General features: G+C 42.5%; 1 protein-coding gene across 3 annotated transcripts in view; it reads left to right on the top strand.

Annotated features, from left to right (window-relative positions):
• The window catches only part of glrbb (glycine receptor, beta b), a 223778-nt gene extending 216391 nt beyond the window's left edge, over positions 1-7387 (top strand). For all 3 annotated transcript variants that reach the window (XM_072584273.1, XM_072584269.1, XM_072584271.1), the window contains one exon: positions 6028-7387. In XM_072584273.1, the coding sequence (XP_072440374.1) occupies positions 6028-6324 (297 nt within the window). In that variant the 3' untranslated portion in view covers positions 6325-7387. The remainder of the gene's footprint in view (positions 1-6027) is intronic.
• The last annotated feature ends 10377 nt before the right edge of the window (positions 7388-17764 follow it).

Raw genomic sequence — 17764 nt, 5'->3', positions numbered from 1 at the left:
TAAGACAATTAAATAGCATTTCTAAGAAATCATGTGACTTCAGCTAAAAAAACTAGACAACTTGACTGGTGAGATAATTGTTGAAGTGTTCCCTAAGTTGACCTACAGAAACAGATACCAGAGGCCCGTAATAGGTTTAGTTCAGAAGAAAATAGCAATTCCATCAGAGGGGCAATTCAATTTTGACAGCCTCCATACCAAAGTTGGAAGTTAAGTTTTAAATTGTTTTAATAGTGCAGGTTTGGAAATGCCCCAAAATTTTCATGGAGTTCTCTGAGAAAAGCAAATGAGCCATCTCATGTCAGTGTAGCTCTGGGATAGACAGAAAGAATCACATCTAGTGAATGTGTAAAAAGCCACTGAAAGGAAATGTGCATGACCTTGTCAGTTGTTTAAGAAATTAAAAGTGAAGGTAGGAATGATGAATTACAAGGGTAGATGTTGCTAGAAAAAAGGATGTTGTTTTCCTTTTGCAGCTTATGATGAAAACTTTAATGTTTCATGCACACACATATATATCTATATAACTTTTATTTTGTGTACTAAATATACGGTCTCATTAAAATTACAGTGGAAGCGTTGTGTGAATATTTTTAGTGCATGATCACGAAGATAAATTTAAAACTTATGATCTTTATCAAGTCAAGTTTCACTCTGGGATCTGACTTATCCAGGATTACCACGCTGGGATCATAACCATATTAATGGAACTTAAAAGCAAAGAGGTCTCTTGGACATGATTACCCGATCCTATCATCTTAAAAGAAATAGCTGTAGAGATAGTGAATGCATAAGTGGTTGAATCATTCCAAACATCTCTATGTTTTGGACAGATCCTAGCAGGTTAGAAAACAGCATGTAATGCCTCTGTTCAAGAAAGGAGGGAGAGAAAATGCAGGAACGGTTAGGTTAGTTAGGACATAAAGACACGTGTCCTTTGGAAAATACAACAGTCTATTAACCATGCAGTAATAGGATGTTTAGAAAATCATAAGACAATCAGGGAGAACATAGTTTCAAGAAAGGGAAATTGTGTTTGACAAATTTATTAAAGTTTCTAGGGGATGTAATGAGCAATGTGCACAAAGAAACCATGAGAATCACAGAACCCCTACAGTGCAGAGAGGGGCAATGTGGCCCATCGAGTCTGCACAAACCCTCCAATTAGCACCTCACTTGGACCCATCTCTACACACATAACTCCATATTTACCATGGCTAATTCAACTAGCCTACCAATCCATGGCACAACGGGGCAATTGAGCATGGCCAGTGCCCTAACCTGTTCATTTTTGGATTATGGGAGGAAACCAGAGCACCTGAAGAAAACCTACACCGATGCAGGAGGAATGCACAAACTTCACATAGTTACCCAAGGCTGGAATTGAATCCAGGTCCCTGGCAGTGTACGGCAGCAGTGTTAACTACTGTTTACCATGCCACCCTGAAACCAGCAACACACACAACTGTAATCAGTAGAGTATACTTGGATTTGCAAAGGCATTCATTAAGTTGCCACATTAAAAAAAATTACATAAAGGTAAGAGCTGATGGTGTTGAGTGAGATATTTAAGCATAGAAAGAAGACTGGCTAAATTACAAGAGAAAGTGAGGACTACAGATGCTGGAGATCAAAGCTGAAAATGTGTTGCTGGAAAAGCACAGCAGGTCAGGCAGCATCCAAGGAGCAGGAGAATCGACGTTTCGGGCATGAGCCCTTCTTCAGGAATGAGGAGAGTGTGCCAAGCAGGCTAAGAGAAAAGGTTGGGAGGAGGGACTTGGGGGAGGGGCGTTGGAAATGCGATAGGTGGAAGGAGGTCAAGGTGAGGGTGATGGGCCGGGGTGGGGGTGGGCGCAGAGAGGTCAGGAAGAAGATTGCAGGTTAGGAAGGTGGTGCTGAGTTCGAGGGTTGGGACTGAGACAAGGTGGGGGGGGGGAGGGGAAATGAGGAAATTGGAGAAATCTGAGTTCATCCCTTGTGGTTGGAGGGTTCCTAGGCGGAAGATGAGGCGTTCTTCCTCCAGCCATCGTGTTGCTATGGTCTGGCAATGGAGGAGACCAAGGACCTGCATGTCCTTGGTGGAGTGGGAGGGGGAGTTGAAGTGTTGAGCCACGGGGTGGTTGGGTTGGTTGGTCCGGGTGTCCCAGAGTGTTCTCTGAAACGTTCCACAAGTAGGCGGCCTGTCTCCCCAATATAGAGGAGGCCACATCGGGTGCAGTGGATGCAGTAAATGATGTGTGTGGAGGTGCGGGTGAATTTGTGGCAGATATGGAAGGATCCCTTGGGGCCTTGGAGGGAGGTGAGGGAGGAGGTGTGGGCGCAAGTTTTGCATTTCTTGTGGTTGCAAGGGAAGGTGCTGGGAGTGGAGGTTGGGTTGGTGGGGGGTGTGGACCTGACAAGGGAGTCAAGGAGAGAGTGGTCTTTTTGGAACGCTGATAGGGGAGGGAAGGGAAATATATCCCTGGTGGTGGGGTCCGTTTGGAGGTGGCAGAAATGACGACGGATGATATGATGTATATGGAGGTTGGTGGGGTGGTAGGTGGTAGGTAGATCACCTCAGGGGATCTCCCATCCACCGCCTCCAACCTCAGTCCCACAACCCCGCACCGCCTGTTTCTACCTCCTGCCCAAAATCTACAAACCCGACTGCCCTGGCCGACCCATTGTCTCAGCCTTCTCCTGCCCCACTGAACTCATCTCTGCATACCTCAACATGGTCCTGTCCCCCTTAGTCCAAGAACTCCCCACCTACATTCGGGACACCACCCACGCCCTCCACCTCCTCCATGATTTTCGCTTCCCCAGTCCCCAACGCCTTATCTTCACCATGGACATCCAGTCCCTGTACACCTCCATCCCCCATCACGAAGGACTCAAAGCCCTCCGCTTCTTCCTTTCCCACCGACCCAACCAGTACCCTTCCACTGACACCCTCCTTCGACTGACTGAACTGGTCCTCACTCTGAACAATTTCTCTTTCCAATCCTCCCAGTGCCTCCAAACCAAAGGAGCAGCCATGGGCCCCAGCTATGCCTGCCTCTTTGTCGGATATGTGGAACAGTCCATCTTCCACAGCTACACTGGCACCACCCCCCCACCTTTTCCTCCGCTACATCGATGACTGTATTGGCGCTGCCTCGTGCTCCCACGAGGAGGTTGAACTTTACCAACACCTTCCACCCCGACCTCAAATTTACCTGGACCGTCTCAGACTCCTCCCTCCCCTTCCTAGACCTCTCCATTTCTATCTCGGACAACTGAATCAACATGGACATTTACTATAAACTGACCGACTCCCACAGCTACCTAGACTACACCTCCTCCCACCCTGCCCCCTGTAAAAACGCCATCCCATATTCCCAATTCCTTCGTCTCCACTGCATCTGCTCCCAGGAGGACCAGTTCCAATACCGAACAACCCAGATGGCCTCCTTCTTCAAAGACCGCAATATCCCCCCAGACATGATCAACGATGCTCTCCACCTTTCCTACTCCTCCGCCTTTGAGCCCCGCCCGGCAAATCACCACCAGGACAGAATTCCACTGGTTCTCACCTACCACCCCACCAACCTCCATATACATCATATCATCCGTCATCATTTCTGCCACCTCCAAACAGACCCCACCACCAGGGATAGATTTCCCTCCCCTCCCCTATCAGCATTCTGAAAAGACCACTCCCTCCGTTACTCCCTTGTCAGGTCCACACCCCCCACCAACCCAACCTCCACTCCCGGCACCTTCCCCTGCAACCGCAAGAAATGCAAAACCTGCGCCCACCTGTCCAGGTCTGCAGAAGCTGTTTGCATTAACCCATGATTTTGGAATTCAAGCAAGATTTACAATCCTACATGCCTGTAATACCCATCATCAAAGAATTTTATGGTGGCTTGATATTATCATTGAAATGGTTATTGAATTAGCCAATTGCAATTCTTTTATTTTTCTTTTTAATGTATCCCTTAACTGGACATGTCTGTCTGTCTGTCTGTCTACTGCACTGTAAGGGTTCATATTCAAAGAAGATGGTGCTTAGATTATAGATATTAATTAGATTGCCTTAATGTGCATTTGTGTTCTGGTAAAGTTATTAACAATAAATTATTAATTTTTGTTAAAGTTACAAATTTGGTGTCCAAGGTCTGTTATTTGTAAAGGCTGAATGGGGAAAAAATGGGCAATTTTGAAGGTCATTGTATGTTTTAATCTCACTGTGTTACAAATCTAGTGATAGTGAAACTGTTTGGTTTGGCTTGCTATCCCTGCGTAGCTTGTGATAGCTGTATCATAACAATATCATATTTGCCTGGAGCTATTACCACCATTCCTTCAGTGTTGAAGCGTCAATATTCCTGGAACTCCTTTCCTAATTACACTGTGAGTTTACTAACATCCCTGCAACTATGATTCAAGAATCATCGAATCACTACAGTATGGAAGCAGGCCATTTGGCCCATCAATCGTCTGAAAAGCCCCCCACCCAGACCCAACCCCCTACCCAATCACTTGTACCCTTTATTTCTCATGGGTAATCCACCGAACATGCACGTTCTTGGACACTCTGGGCAATTTATCATGGTCAATCCAGCTAACTGTGGGCTGTGAGAGGGTACCGGAGCAAGTGGAGAAAAAACCATGCAGACACAAAGAGAATGTGCAAACTCCACACAGTTGCCTGAGGGTTGAATCAAAGGCAGCTTACGACCATCTACTCCAGGGCAATTAAGAATGCTTAATAAATGCCGAGCAAGCCAGCAACAGTAAAATTCACCACAGGTTCCAGTAGACAACAAAACAAAATGGAGGAAGCCATTTTTACGATGGGGTATAACATGCACATACAGCGGACCCATACATCCAAAGTTCTGAAGTCTTCTGTTGTGTACATGTGATGAACTCATTGCCTAAGTACTTAAGTGTGACAGTTCTGTCAGAAGAAAAATGCTTTCTGACAGTTAACATGATTCTGCCTTCAGTCTCTATTCAGTTACATTGTCCCAATTTTTCATCAAGATGTGCCCCTACATCTCTTTACGACTTTGTAAAATCTAAGAAATGCCATTTCAAATATAGTCTTCAAGGACCTCCTGTAGATCTTTCTCTGTAAAGCCTCAAGAGCAGCTGTTCTAATTCCCAAGAATTGTACAAGAATATTAATGTTCTTCCTTAAGCTCAGATTTCTGAGCACTGCTTGCCATTAGTGGTGATTACATAACATGGACCTTTTTACTTCTCTGCTCCTGGCCAACTTTCAGATCATTGCCAGGGGACCCTTGCATTCAGAAAACAACACTTGCATTTTCCTAATGGCAGTCATTAAAATCTGATGAATCACTTGATTAAACTGCGCTTTTGTTTGTATCATCCTGTGCTGTGTGACCATGCAGCATAGCTCGAATAATGAAAAGTGTATACATAGAAATCATTAAAAGGCTCAAAATTGGAATCACAGCCACGTTTTGATTAGTTTCTTATTTTGCACGTTGCAAGCTGCATATTGTTCAGCACAGTGCATTCCTACAGTTCATTAAAATGGTGGGTTTTTTAAGTACACTGTCAATGTATTTTTATCTTCAAAGAGAAATTGTGCCTTTGAGGAAAGCAAATAATATCCATTATTTATTATTAATTATCTCTTTGCAAGCAAAGTAATTAAAGTTAATATTACTTCTGCCGAAGCACTTTCTTGAAAATAGTTTGCAATCTATTTTAAATGCTAAGCCTGAAAGCAATGCCCTGTCCTTGAACAAAAATGGTTTGGAAAGGTTGAAGCTTTCAAGTTGTCCATTACAGTTTATGCAAAACTCAATCTGATCATTCTTTATTCTGAGATTAGTCATATGCAATCTGCTACCTTGTGGTGCCACATGTTGGTTAACCAATGTACTGCATGACTGTTCAATTTTCCTGTTCAGCAATTTAAACTAAACACTTGTTAAATTGTAGATATTCTGTGGTGCAAATGACTATGGTTAAAATAGTGGTGATGATGTCAGGCATTAATAATTCTGCTCTATGTTTTGCTAGGTTGCAGAGACAAGGTGCAAAAAGGTTTGTACCTCTAAATCTGATTTGAGATCGAATGACTTCAGCATTGTTGGAAGCTTGCCACGTGACTTTGAATTGTCTAACTATGATTGTTATGGAAAACCTATAGAAGTTAACAACAGTCTTGGGAAGCTTCAGTTAAAAAATAATAAGAAACCTCCACCTCCAAAACCTGTCATTCCAACTGAAGCAAAGCGGATTGACCTCTATGCAAGAGCTGTGTTTCCATTCTGTTTTCTCTTCTTTAATGTGATATATTGGTCTGCCTATCTATGATCATTCCACCGCAAGCTTTCCCTGAGATAATTCAGATATCATTTAACCTTCTCCATATGTCTCTTAAACATAAACTTTTATTGTAAATGCTCTGTGATTGAAAATTGATTCATAACCAGATGCATTTATGTCAAATTTGAATGAAAGCATGCAATTTCAATATGTACACTATAATCAAACAGTGTTGTATATAGCTGTACAGCACCTCAGCTACTTTGGAGATCATGAAGGTTAAGCGACATTACAATCTTTCTACTGCTCTAAGTATAACATTAATGAGAACATGATGGGTCATTCAAACTGTTCTACAATCGTTCTGATGTCTTGTACTTATGCACGTTTAATGTTACTGAGATACAAATTAGGTATAACTGTGTTCAATTATTTAAAAATCTATATATTCCAAATAGTAAACACTTTTTTAATAGTTTTGTTTTAACTTATAATTATCACAAAAACAAAGTATCTCAGTATTTTCTTTAAAAATGTGAACTGTAGTTCATAACATCTTCATTTTTAAATTATAGATAATAGTATAAACCATTGTAGTTGTGTCAAATTTTGATATAATGCTTAAGTTGCCAAAATAATTTATTCAAGAATATGTATTATTGAGATGTTCTAGTGTTAAAATAAATATATCAGTTGTATATCTGTATTCATTTCTGCTTTAATAGTGGATCATATAAATGGGCATATGTCAGTTGGGTGGATCTTCACTGATACCTATTCTGAAATCAAGTACAAAACTATGTGAATGATATAGCTAACATGAAGATGTAAATGAAGTGAATGAACCTAATCTCAAATTCTAGTTTTAATGTTCTTAGTTCCTATGATGCCAGAAACTAATTGTTATGTATATTTTATGTACATCTGAAAACAAAAGTAGTGTTACTTTAATTGACTGAGGAAATATGTGTAGTGTGCAGTTCCAGTCACAGGTATGCTTGGGCGTGCACAACGCTCCAGGTGATCCATGGGACATAATAATGCAAGAACCAATGCTTAAGTATAATCAATGTAATAAATACTTTCTGTTCATTAAACCAATTAAATTCCATATTTCGCACTGAATTCCTTGGGAGATTCTTTGAAGGAATTGGCATTATAGTTGTATTTGCTGACTATTGTAAAATAATATTTTACCTAGAAAAACTCCACAGTTTTTTGTTCTATGATGCCCTCTGCAGATGTAAGTAATAGATCATGATAAATTAATATTTTGCTTCTTTTAGCAATATTTACTTCAAATTCCTCATATGATAATTACCTTTATCTTTCCAAAAGGAAAATATCATTATAAACAAAGTTTTTGTTTCCCAGTAAATTCATTGTCATTAATGGATTAGTTGATAAACCAGATTTATTCAGGTAGTTTTGTATAATCAGCTACCTTATTGTATGTTGTTACTGGTAATGAGAAGTCAACAATTATGATGAAAGCTTGCCTGTGATATTGTATGCCAACATTCATGTAACAAATGAGATCAGGTATTATTCGGTTATCCACTCCTAGATCATTAACTTGATCTTAGCTAGGTTGAGACTAAAAGTCTATAAAGGCAGTTGAAAAATTAACAGAATAATTTCATCTTCAAGAAAAAACAATCCCTACCATTCATTGTCCAATAATCGTGCCACAGTCCCAGAGTGGGAGTGTTGTCTCTTTAGAGAGTGATAACTGGTGTTGAGTTTGATCTAAGAGTCAGCAAGCAAGGGGTAAATTTGAGAAGGTGGGATCTTCATGGTAACCTGGCAGTGCAGCCATTGAAACCACACTGTTGGCATTACTCTATCAAAACACCCTAGCCAATAGTTTTCTTTCAGTCAAGACAGAAAATGGATTATAATGTTGTTTGTGAGAGCTGACTGTGTGTAAACTGGCTGCTGCATTCCTAAAGTACAACAATGACTCATCTAGAAAGGTAATTCATAGGCTGTAAAAGGCTTTGAGCTGACATGTGGTCATGAGGAGCGCTTTATAAATTCAAAGTTTCCTTTCTTTAGATTCTGCTGACACTGATAGGCTGCAGTGAAAAATCATGCAAACTGGAAGCCGTGCTTTGACAGCAGATGTCTTTCTCCTGGTCTTTGGTCTTGCTGTTTTCTATTCCATCGACTAAACTAGAACTCCAGTGATGTTCCAGTGCCATTATTTGGGACTTTACATGGTCACATTAAAAATAAATTTCTGGCAATTTCATATAGGTGTTCTTGCTCCTTAGTTCAACAGATTTTAGTCAAATGGTCAGTTTGTAACAGTTTTTGAGAATAGGTAGCCTGGACAATTCTAACTGCTAACCTAATAAGAAGGTGGAATATAAGCCCCTTTCTCAACTTTAAATCCATTGGTACCACTAACTCATTTTCTGTTTCTAATTAAGTCCTATGAGGTTAAGGAAAGCTGTCCAACATCTGCAACATAGGAAGATCATGTTAAGAGTTGCATTCTGGTTGAGTTGCAAGGCTTTCATAGACATATATGTAGATTAGATTAGATTCTCTACAATATGGAAACCGACCCTCCGAAGAGTATCCCACCCAGACCCATTCTCCCACCCTATATTTACCCTTGACTAATGCATCTAACACTATGGGCGATTTAGCATGGCCAATTCACCTGATCTGCACATCTTTTGGATTGTGGAGGGAAACCAGAGCACCCAGAGGAAGCCCACGCAGACACTGGGAAAATGTGCAAACTCCATACAGACAATCGGCCAAGACAGGAATCAAATCCGGGTTCCTGGCGCTTTAAGGCTACAATGCCACTGTGCTGCCCAAATGTAACATGTATATGTTGCAAACAATAAAACTGCTGTTACTGCTCATTACTATTCTTTATTAGAAAAGTTATGTGTTGCTGTCAATGACCAAGCATCCTCTGCCTGCCATATTATCAAAGACTGCTATCTGGAATCTTAGGAAAGAAATGAAACAAGTGGTTATCCACTCCCTGACAAACAAGCAATAAGAAGTTGAAACGCAGCAGATGGGAAACATTACAGCCTTCTCATTGGCACTTAGAAAAATCAACTGATGTCTGAAACAGGTGTAAGATCGTTTTACTGCCATAGGTTGCAGAACACTGATGCAGATTCAAGTATAAATAAATGAAGGGGGCATGATATAAGTTCTATCTACTTACACTAGGTTGGGGGGGCAGGGGGTTGCTTCACTCATTTGGCTGCTTTGCAATGCAGAGTGATATGAACAGTTGCAGGTTCAATTCCGGTAGCATCTGATGTCACTATGAAATTCATGCCTTCTCAACCTCCCCTCTCACCTGAGCTGTTGTGACCCTCCGATTAAACCAGCATCAGTTATCTCTCCAATGAGAGAATGGTCCTCTGGGACTATGACAATTTTACCCCTTATTTGTCTTCAGTGGCTTGCAAGACCACTAAAGCAAAACATTGCTAAAAACGTTCTTCAGAAGTTTTATTTTTATTGAGGCAACAAGTGCACTGATGTCTTAGACATACTCCCACCTACCTATGAAATTGCTGATTATTGGACAAATCATCAATTACTTTGATGATTTGCTGTCAGATTGAGGCACAAGTAGAGTCAGCCCCTCCTCTGCCCTCATCCTTTACCTTTATTCGGCAAATACAATAATTACTACAGTCAACATTGTTCCATTAAGTGGATAGCTTTCCACAACAATTGAGCTTACATTAATGATGACTGAAATTTATTATGTAAAACATGATTTTATTTTGACATTTGTTTTTTCCTGAATAGGAGCACATTTTGACTATTTTAAGCAGCATGTTGCTCCAGAACACAAACTTGTTGCATTTCTTTTCCAAGGTTCTAGATAGCAGTCTTTGACCATTTTGGCAGCTGGCAATTGTTTTGTCATTGACAGCAGCACATAACTTACATAATAAAATTCCAACTAGGAAGGCAATCACAGAAATTCAGCAGGATACACATTGAAAATAATCTGTCACACTGACCCTCATCTCCCAACTTGTGGGAGTGACAGGAGGAGTGCTTTTTTTTAAGTATCCTGGGGTATGTTAAAATAAACTCCATTAAGGGCTGACTGGAACGGTCTGTTAATGTCATGTAAGGTTTGACAAACGTCTGTGACTCTGCGTGTGTAAGTCCACCCAGGAAAGAATGTATAGAAATAAAAACAAAGTGCTAAAGAAAGCACTTTCCATTTTTATTTCCGATCCACAGTGAGTGGATTTAAGCGAGTGTCAAGGAGTTTTCTCATAATTGTAATTAAATTACAATAAAGCTAGAGAGTTTGCATTGTTTATTCTTTGAGAACTGTTGAAAATACTCCAAAATGAGTATTTGGGGCTGGAATTTTAACTTTGGTTAATTCGAGAATCCTCAGGACATATTTTTCAATTTCCATTGCAGGTAGAACTTGAGGTAGGAAGGCCAGAAAACTGGTGCTAGAGAGCAGTGTGCCAATCTACCAGTATGTACCCAACTGCTGCCAACTCATTTTGAAGGAATAAGTTTGGGGTAGCGATTGTTTCAACTGCCCACACACAACCAGTAGGTTGTCAGTTAAAGGGCCAATTCTGAGCTCGTACTGGAATTATGAGTTGGCAGGTGACTTTTTCCAGTGACTGAAACCTAGTGGCATATCAGAAGTTAGTGCTTCCATCTACTCCCTCACTGCTCCTCCACCCCCATCGCAATTGATTTCAGATAGCAGAGGATAGTAGGACCTGTGAACATACCCAATATTGGGTGCTTAATCTCCTAACTAAAATCGAAGCCTGGAGTCACACTAACACTGATTTAACTCCATAGGGAAACTTCATTTTGTCAACAAGTTCCAGCACAGAATTTAACTTGTTGGATAGGCTGGGTACCCTGCCAGATGGCAACATGTCAGGAAAGGTTGCAGCATTGAAACAGGTAACCTCTATTCTAGTGCTAAATGCAGCACAGTGCTGGATTATTTTTTAATTTCAAAAATATACTTTATTCATAAAATTATTTTGATATCTATACAATTGGTGATGCCATACATAAGTATGCATTCCATTTCTTTACATACAGAGATCGGAATTAATCATTCGTATGTACAAATCTGTACATTGATTATCCAGATATTCTGCTGAGGCGTCAGCAGAGCCCAATTACTGAGCAGAGCCCAATTACCTGTCCTTCTTAGGCAGGCAGATGTTACACGGTGGTCTTTCCCCACTGCGCCTTGGCGGCAGCTGCCCCAAGCTTCAGTGTGTCCCTCAGCACGTAGTCCTGGACCTTAGAATGTGCCAGTCTGCAACACTCGGTCGGGGTCAACTCCTTCAGCTGGAAGATCAACTGGTTTCAGGCAGACCAAAGAGCATCTTTCACCGAGTTGATGATCCTCCAGCATAGTTGATGTTCTTGGTGTGCATCCCGGGGAACAGACCGTAGAGCAGAGTCCCGCGTCACTGCGCTGCTCGGGACAGACCTCGACAAACACCACTGCATTCCTCTCCAGACTTCCTTTGCATAGGCACACTCCAGAAGGAGGTGTGTGACAGTCTCGTCCCCTCCACAGCCGCTTCGAGGGCAGCGTGCGGTGCGGCAAAGAGTCCGGGCGTACATAAAGGATCTCACAGGCAGAGCCCATCTCACCACCAGCCAAGCCATGTCTTGATGCTTGTTGGAAAGTTCTGGCGATGAGACATTCTGCCAAATGACTTTGACAGTCTGCTCAGGAAACCGCTCGATAAAATCCGCCCTCTCCTTTTCCCGAAGGGTCTCAAGGACACCCTGTGCTGACCACTTCCTAATGGACTTGTGGTCAAAGGTGTTTTTCTTCATCAACTTCTCCACAAAGGACAGGTGATACGGAACGGTCCAACTACTTGGAGCATTCCATGGCAGCGAGGCCAGCCCCATCCTTCTCAACATCGGGGATAGGTGGAACCTCAGTATATAGTGACACTTGGTGTTTGCATACCGGGGATCCATGCACAACTTGATGCAGCCACACACAAAGGTGGCCATCAGGGTGAGGGTGGCATTGGGTGTATTTTTCCCCCGTTGCCCAGATCTTTATACGTTGTGTCCTTTGGGACCCGGTCCATCTTTGATCTCCACATAAAGTGGAAGATGGCCCCGGGTGACTGCAGCGGCACAGGTTCTGGGAATAGGCCACATATAACAACACTGACAGTGCCTCTCACCAGGTTTTTACCCGCAATGGAGAGTGACCATTGCTTCCATCTGCCCAGTTTCTGCCTCACTTTCCTGATACGTTTCTCCCAAGACTTGGAGCATGCCCCAGCCCTTCTGAACGAAATACCCAGCACCTTCAGGTGGTCAGTCCTGACGGTGAAGGGGATGGAGGATTGGTCGGCCCAGTTCCCGAAGAGCATGGCCTCGCTCTTGCCTCGGTTGACCTTAGCCCCTGAGGCCCATTCGAACTGGTCACATATGCACACGAGTCTGTGCACGGACAGCGGACCCGAGCAGAAAACGGTGACGTCATCCATTTTTTAGGGAGGCCTTAACCTGTAGGCCCCGCTGCCAGGAATAGTCACCCCTCTCAGGCTCGTATCTTTCCTGATGGACTCAGCAAATGGTTCTATGCAGCACACAAACAAGGCAGGAGAGAGAGGTCAGCCCTGCCTGACTCCAGATCTGACTGGGAAGCTATCTGATTCCCACCCATTGATTGAGACTGCACTGACAATGTTGGTGTAGCGCCATCTGATCCATTTGCAGATTCCCTCCCCAAAGCCCATTTTGGAGAGAACATTTCTCATATACGTTTGCAAAATCCTGTCGATGACCTTTGAGAATCAGGAGTTAATATTGCTGACTCTGGCTGGATACGTTCCGAAAGATGTCATTACATGACAGCATACCTTGAACTGTTCCTCCTGTAGACTATGCTAACTACATTTTTACCATCCTGCATCCTCCCTCAGGTTAAGATGCTAGAATTGCATTCATTTCTAATATTAAAATGAAACTTAATCACCTTCATTATTTCTTGAGGTGACAAGGCTATTGAGTGTGCAGCGTGTGCGGTGAATAGCTGTATGCTAATAGCTATTATACTGATGATGCCAGAGCACATGGAACTAGAACCTGACGGAAGAAGGTTTGAGTGAAGTCCTACTGAAACATGTCTCTGTCCATAGTGTACATAATTAATAAGGATAGCTAATTTGCATTAGTATGGTATCCAGTTCTCCTGTGTTTTACATTTGGAGAATCAGCCCGTGATTCCCACATAGTGCCAATGTTGGTTTGTAATCTGTGAGCAGTTTATGAGCTTTATGTAAGATCTTTATGTAAGCAAGAAACTGAAAATCCGTTAGCCTTGCACATAGTTCTGGAGATTGGGGAGGTACTAATGAGAATTTTGCGTCATCAATTTTTCTGTGGGGCAGGACGTACAAAATATGGGGAAATAGATGGTGAGATCTTGAAAAATGGCCACATCAGAGGGGAACAGATGTGATATGTTTTAAAATGCATAAAGATGGATAAATCCTCAGGACCTGATTTGGTGTACCCTAGAATTCTGTGGCAAGCTGGGAAGTGATTGCTGGGCCCCTTGCTGAGATATTGAGATCACGAATAGTCGCAGGTGAGGTGCCACAACATTGGAGATTGGCTAATGTGATGCCACTGTTTAACAAAAGGTGGTAAGGAGAAGCCATGCAAGTTGTTGGAGGGAATCCTGAGGGACAGGATTTCCATATATTTGAAAAGGCAAGGGCTGATTAGGGATAGTCGCCAGGGCTTTGTGCGTGGGAAATCATGTCTAATGAACTTGATTGAATTTTTTGAAGAAGTAATAAAGAGGATTGATGAGGGAAGAGCAGTGGATATGCTCTATATGGACTTCAGTAAGACATTCAACACGGTTCCTCATGGTAGACCAGTTAGCAAGGTTAGATCTCATGGAATACAGGGAGAACTAGCCATTTGGATGCAGAACTGGCTCAAAGATAGAAGACAGAGGGTGGTGATGGAAGGTTGCCTTTCAGAATGGAGGCCTGTGACCAGTGGGGTGCCACAGTGATCAGTGCTGGGTCCACTGCTTTCCATCATTTATATAAAAAGGTTTGGATATGAACATAAGAGGTATAAATAGTAAGTTTGCAGATGACACCAAAATTGGAGGTGTAGTCGACAGCGATGAAGGTTACATCAGAGTACTACAGGATCATGATCAGGTGGGCAAATGGGCTGAGGAGTGGCAGATGGAGTTTAATTTAGATAAATGTGAGGTACTGTAGTTTGGAAAGGCAAATCAGAACCGAGCTTAAACACTTAATGGTAAGGTCCCGGGGAGTGTTGCTGAACAAAGAGACCTTGGAGTGCAGGTTCATGGTTCCTTGAAAGTGGAGTCATAGGTAGTGAAGGCTAGTGAAGAAGGCATTTGGTATGCTTTCCTTTATTCGTCAGAGTATTGAGTACAGGAGTTGGGAGGTCATGTTGCAGCTGTACAGGACATTAGTCAGGCCACTGTTGGAATATTGTATGCAATTCTGGTCTCCTTCCTGTTGGAACGCCGTTGTGAAACCTGAAAGGGTTCAGAAAAGATTAACAAGGATGTTGCCAGGGTTGGAGAATTTGAGCTATAGAGAGAGGCTAAATAGGCTGGGGCTGGTTTCTCTGGAACATTGGAGGCTGAGGAGTGACCTTATAGAGGAATATAAAATCATGAGGGGCATGGATAGTGTAAATAGACAAGGTCTTTTCCCTGGGGTGAGGGAGTACAGAACTAGAAGGCATAGGTGTGGTTCAGAGGGAAAAAATTTAAAAGGGACCTAAGGGGCAACTTTTTAACACATGGAGTGGTGAGTATATGGAATGAGCTGGCAGAGGAAGTGGTGGAGGCTGGTACAATTGCAACATTTAAAAGGCATCTGGATGGGTATATGAATAGGAAGGGTTTAGATATGGGTCAAGTGCTGGCAAATGGGACTAGATTAGGTTGGGATATCTGGTCGACATGGATGAGTTGGATTGAAGGGTCTGTTTCCGTGCTGTACATCTCTATGACTGTATGACTCTCAACCACCCACTGCAATAATTGAAGAAACTGAACAGTATTGGAGGCCAATAATAGGCACATGCCAAAAATGATGGAGAAAACCTTATTCTGTCCGAAATCTCTAGAGCTTGACCAGGAGGCCTTTACCAAGCCTTGCACTAAGTGGAATATCTTTGCAATTTCAATTACTACCCATATAAGGTCCAGGTGGCAGATCTGATAATATTTTGTTTTATCAGGCATTGAGGAGACAGCCATTAACTATGCAGGATGTATTGTCACCAAGAACTTGTTCATGCTTTTGGCTTCTACTTTGGAGTTTCAGAGTGGAGATGGCAGTGTGGGGATAAGGTTGACAGAAATTCTCAGGGTTCAGCAGCGAACATTGACCCCTTTGCTAATTGACTACATTCAGGGCCAGTGAAGCAGAGACATGAAAGGAAGCCTAGAGCATCTGCATGGAAATCAGAATAGGGTGCAGGTGCCAGCATTGCTCTTGTCTGTGTACAGTTACAGAAAGCCACACCCACACCAAGTTTGCTCAGCCAGTAATGCAGGGTGGTGTTCCATTTATGCTGGCCTTCTGTCACTTTGTGATATGTTCAGAGAAGTCACTGTTTTCAAAATTATACTTCTTAATTAAAACGTAATACATGGTAGATAAATATTTGTATACCGAACATTTTAAATGTACACAACTGATGGTTTCTTTTCCATATTCCCAGCTTCCAGAGCTTAAACTCATCGTCACTTGGTTTTTATTTTCAGATCCCAGCTGCCCCTCAGGTTTGAACTTGAATTGTTTGCAGCACTGAGTAGTTGCCAGTTTCTGCATATCGAACTTTCTTGGAAATTTCCTTTTCAGTGAGAGAGTAAATTTAATCCTGGAATGCAGCATGCTACGTTTGATGCATATTTGCTCCTCTCACAACCATAGTGATCATAACATCTTTTATTCTGCCAGATGATGATAGAGTCCATCCGATGTGAATCTCTTGGCTAAATGCCTTCTGTGAAGAAGGCATATGGTGTACTGGGCTTTATTGGTAGAGGAATTGAGTTCCGGAGTCCTGAGGTCATGTTGCAGTTGTTTCAGACTCTGGTGTGGCCTCATCTGGAGTATTGTGTGCAGTTTTGGTCGCCATACTATAGGAAGGATGTGGAGGCATTGGAACGAGTGCAGAGGAGGTTTACCAGGATGTTGCCTGGCATGGTAGGAAGATCGTATAAGGAAAGGCTGAGGCACTTGGGGCTTTTCTCATTGGAGAAAAGAAGGTTTAGGAGAGATTTGATAGAGGTGTACAAGATGATTAGGGGTTTAGATAGGGTTGACAGTGAGAACCTTTTTCTGCTAATGAAGTCAGCTGTTACTAGGGGACACAGCTTTAAATTAAGGGGTGGTAGGTATAGGACAGATGTTAGGGGTAGATTCTTTACTCAGTGGGTTGTGAGTTCATGGAATGCCCTGCCAGTAGCAGTGGTGGACTCTCCCTCTTTATGGTCATTTAAGCGGGCATTGGACAAGCATATGGAGGTTATTGGGCTAGTGTAGGTTAGGTAGGTTTCGGTCGGCGCAACATCGAGGGCCGAAGGGCCTGTACTGCGCTGTATTTTTCTATGTTCTATGTTCTATGTTCTCATTGACATTTATGGAGGGTTTCTTCCAATGAAGCCAAGCAAGGTTTTTCATGCGATTACCCAAACCCACTTCATTAATTACCTTACATGCCCCGATGCCAATGTTCTCATCTGATATTGACCGATTCTACTATTTCACCATAGTCAGAAGAACGTGCCATTCACCAGCTAACTTGGAATGAACTGACATCCATGATGCCCACGCTGTCTGTAAAACACATCAGATGAGAATGGACATCCTGAAGCTGACTTGCGTGGTTCAAGAATTTACCCCAGATATAGCAAACCTGGGAAAATTGACACCACACTTTGTGGACAGTGACATAGAACGTAGAACATTACAGCGCAGTACAGGCCCCTCCGCCCCTGATATTGCACCAGCCTGTGAAACCAATTTGAAGCCCATCTAACCTTTATTATTCCATTCTTGTTCATATGCCTATCCAATGACCATTTGAATGCCCTTAAATTTGGCGAGTCTATTACTGTTGCAGGCAGGGCATTCCACGCCCCTACTACTTCCTGAGTAAAGAAACAACCTCTGATAGCTGTCCTATATCTATAACCCCTCAATTTAAAGCTATGTCTCCTTGTGCTAGCCATCACCATCCAACATCCTGTATCTACTAGTTGCGGGGGTAGTGTTAAGGAAAGAAATCCTCTTCCTCCGGGACTGGTTACGGAGACTATGCCATCAAACAATGCCATCCTGGTCAGTGCAGTCTCAACCCTCCAGAGGAATGCTCAATAGAACCATAAGAAACTCAATGAACTTTTCCCATCTGTCACAGTAAATGCCACCACTTTCTC

The sequence above is a fragment of the Chiloscyllium punctatum genome, chromosome 14 (genome assembly GCF_047496795.1).
Source record: "Chiloscyllium punctatum isolate Juve2018m chromosome 14, sChiPun1.3, whole genome shotgun sequence".
Lineage (NCBI taxonomy): Eukaryota > Metazoa > Chordata > Chondrichthyes > Orectolobiformes > Hemiscylliidae > Chiloscyllium > Chiloscyllium punctatum.
The sequence above is the reverse complement of the archived record's forward strand: the minus strand, read 5'-3'. Positions and strand labels throughout refer to the sequence as shown.